At 58.4% G+C, this 2,687-nt stretch overlaps 1 protein-coding gene across 1 annotated transcript; it reads right to left on the bottom strand.

Annotated features, from left to right (window-relative positions):
- Positions 1 to 257: 257 nt before the first annotated feature.
- Positions 258 to 1,640, bottom strand: LOC147987133 (ethylene-responsive transcription factor ERF008-like). The gene has a single exon (XM_087545141.1). It carries the CDS (start codon positions 1,441 to 1,443, stop codon positions 712 to 714), a length of 732 nt encoding a protein of 243 aa, XP_087401267.1. The 5' UTR covers positions 1,444 to 1,640; the 3' UTR covers positions 258 to 711.
- Between the last annotated feature and the right edge of the window lie 1,047 nt (positions 1,641 to 2,687).

Below are 2,687 nucleotides of genomic sequence, written 5' to 3'. Positions count from 1 at the left end.
CATGGACGGAGAAAAGTCTCACCCCCGACTGATTAGTGCATGCTGGCTGGCTGGCTGGCTGGCTGCCGATGCCTAACCTAACGCGGATATGCTTGCTTTGCTGCTGCTCCCACCAGCAGACACCCGGATTAAGCCCAGCGACTGGATACGTACGAACCACCGGATCAATTGTATACCAGATCAAAATCCAGAAGCGATGCACCCAGCAATTAACAAGTAACAACGGAGGCGGCGATGGCGTCGGCCAACTGGGACGATTAATTAACAGAAAATTGTACTGCTAATTGATGCTTATCTACTCGATAACAGCCAGCAAGAGACGGCGAGAGAGAGAGAGAAAAGAAGATGCTGGCGATTGTTTTATCACTGTTACAGCTGTCTTTTTTGACATTTGGAAAGACCGCCACTTGTGGCGTCCCCCGCCTCCCCTCCCCCTCCCTTGTTCTTATCCAGAACGACGTATTGAAAAATCCGGCCACCGACCCACCGACCACCGGCACCTCGCCGCCCTCACCGACGCGCACCCGGCGGAGCTTGCTAGGGAGACAGGCGGAACAGTAGGTGGGTGGGTGGACTGGATTGAGCTGCTTGTGCTGAACCTGATTGATCACACGCCGGCTGGCGGCTCTCCGGAGACTAGCTAGCTGCATGGGCGGCGGGTTGTGGATGGCTGGACTGGAAGCCGCTGCTCCTCTTTGATGCCTAGCTGCTTCACTCGGCCTCGGCGTCGGAGGTGTCCGGGCTCGGCGCCTGGTTGAGATCCGGGTTCTTGGCGCGCCCGTTCCACGCCGTCCGCTGCTGCTTCACGTGGCGGTGCAGCTCCTCGCCGTGCGGCTCCGCGTGGTGGTGGTGGTGGTGGAGCCGCTGCCGCTCGCGGTGGTGCGCGGGCGCGGCGACCATGGTGGTCATGCCGGTCTGCAGCGCGTCCACGCGGGACCCGACCTCGATGGCCTTCTTCCGGATCGACGCGGCCGACAGCGCGCCGCCGCCGTTGCCCGGCTCCTCCCCTCCGCCGGCCTCGGCGGCCTCGGGCGACGACAGCGCCAGCGCGGAGATCTCGTCGGGGAAGTTGAGGCGCGCCGACCGGCCGCGCAGGTAGAAGACGGCCGTGTCGTAGGCGCGCGCGGCGGCGACGGGGGTGGCGTAGGAGCCCAGCCAGATGCGCGTGCGCTTGTGCGGCTCGCGGATCTCCGCCACCCACTTGCCCCACTTGCGCATGCGCACGCCGCGGTACTGCTTCCGCGGCTGCTGCTGCTGCAGCGGCATCGCCATCGCCATGGGCATGGGCGGCGCCACGGCCACCGTCACGTTGTGCTCCTCCTTGGCCGCCACCGCCGCGGCCGCAGCCGCCAGGGGCGCCATGGCCGCGGCCGCCGCAGCCGCAGCAGCCGACCCCGCGGAGCCCTCGCTGGAAGACGACGAGCGGTACTCGCCCTGCTGCATGAGCGAAGCGAGGCTGCCTGCCTACAACCTACCTAAGCTCCTACGCTGGCTAGCCGCCTCGGCTGCCCTCTCTCTCCCCTGCCGGCCGCCCGCGTGCCCGAAGGAGGGGTAGCTTTTGGTGTGCAGCGGGGCGGAGCTGGTCTCTCTTTGTTGCCTCCCTCCAGTCCAGCCCGGGCTATCTATCTATTTGCTGGGCGGTGGTATTTGTATTGGGATTTTGTGGGTGGGGGTATGATTAGAGTTTGGTTGGGATAATCATAAACTAGCCCCGGTCCGGATGGAGAAGGGAAGAGGACATCGACGGCAGCGGCAGGAGCAGCAGTGTACTCTACTGTGCTGTTTGGAAGGGAGCCTGACCCGATCCGACCCAGGCCAGCGGCACCCCAAATCGCCAGGCCCACCGTCTCACCTCACTTGCGTCCGGTCCATGCATATCCCTACGTATATTGGGCCAGTAGTCTAGTGCATACGTACATACGTACAATTCTCCGAACCAACATCCATCCGTCGTACTACGTATTTGTATTTGTAATTTTGTACTTCCGGTACAGCTAGCGTCATCTCATGGCGGCTAGCGTGGCTACTTGGTCGCCTCGGAACTGGAATTTGCATCCGCTGCACAACTCGTTATTTACTCTCGCCGTAGAAAGAGAAGCTACTCCCTCCCTCCCATGATGTAAGACGTTTTTTTGATACTAGTGTCAAAAAAACGAGGGAGTAGCAAGGAGCAACATCGTTGTTCTGTCGCCGGTCCAAGAAAAAAACACGAGAGGTTCTTTCTTGTGGTAAGTTTTATGATGAGATGAACGCAACGTCACATTCGATCCATCCTTCTCTGTTGCTCACCAACCCTCGTGCGTGCGCACTTGTCGCCACGCTGTAATTTTGCTGACCTCCGTTGCCGCTCCGGTTTCTTCTTGTCCAAGTTCCGTTCACATTTTCGGGTCAACAAGTAACCGCTTGTGTATACAATAAGGGCAAATTCTAGAAGAAATATACTTGCATGCCTTACAAAACAGAGCTGACTAGGCAACGAAAAGATCGTCCTTACCCCCGCGAAAGGGGAAAAGGTTGTCCTTATTACGTTTTTTGCATCATGTGATGCACATGATATGGCATTTTATTCATGTGACATGCAAGTCGCTTAGGACGATAACAACATGCAAATCGAATGGCGAGTAGTGGTGACAATATCCACCACAAGTAAAATTGTGTGGCCGAAACTTTTACAAAGCAAACTAGAA

The sequence above is a fragment of the Triticum urartu genome, chromosome 2A (genome assembly GCF_056163025.1).
Source record: "Triticum urartu cultivar PI428250 chromosome 2A, HENAU_Tu73, whole genome shotgun sequence".
In the NCBI taxonomy this organism is placed as follows: domain Eukaryota; kingdom Viridiplantae; phylum Streptophyta; class Magnoliopsida; order Poales; family Poaceae; genus Triticum; species Triticum urartu.
Note: the sequence above shows the minus strand (reverse complement) of the source record. Positions and strands in the feature narration are given on the sequence as shown.

Excerpts from the sequence above, each read along its gene's own strand:
- LOC147987133 (XM_087545141.1), bottom strand. The coding sequence starts at position 1,443 with ATGCAGCAGGGCGAGTACCGCTCGTCGTCTTCCAGCGAGGGCTCCGCG.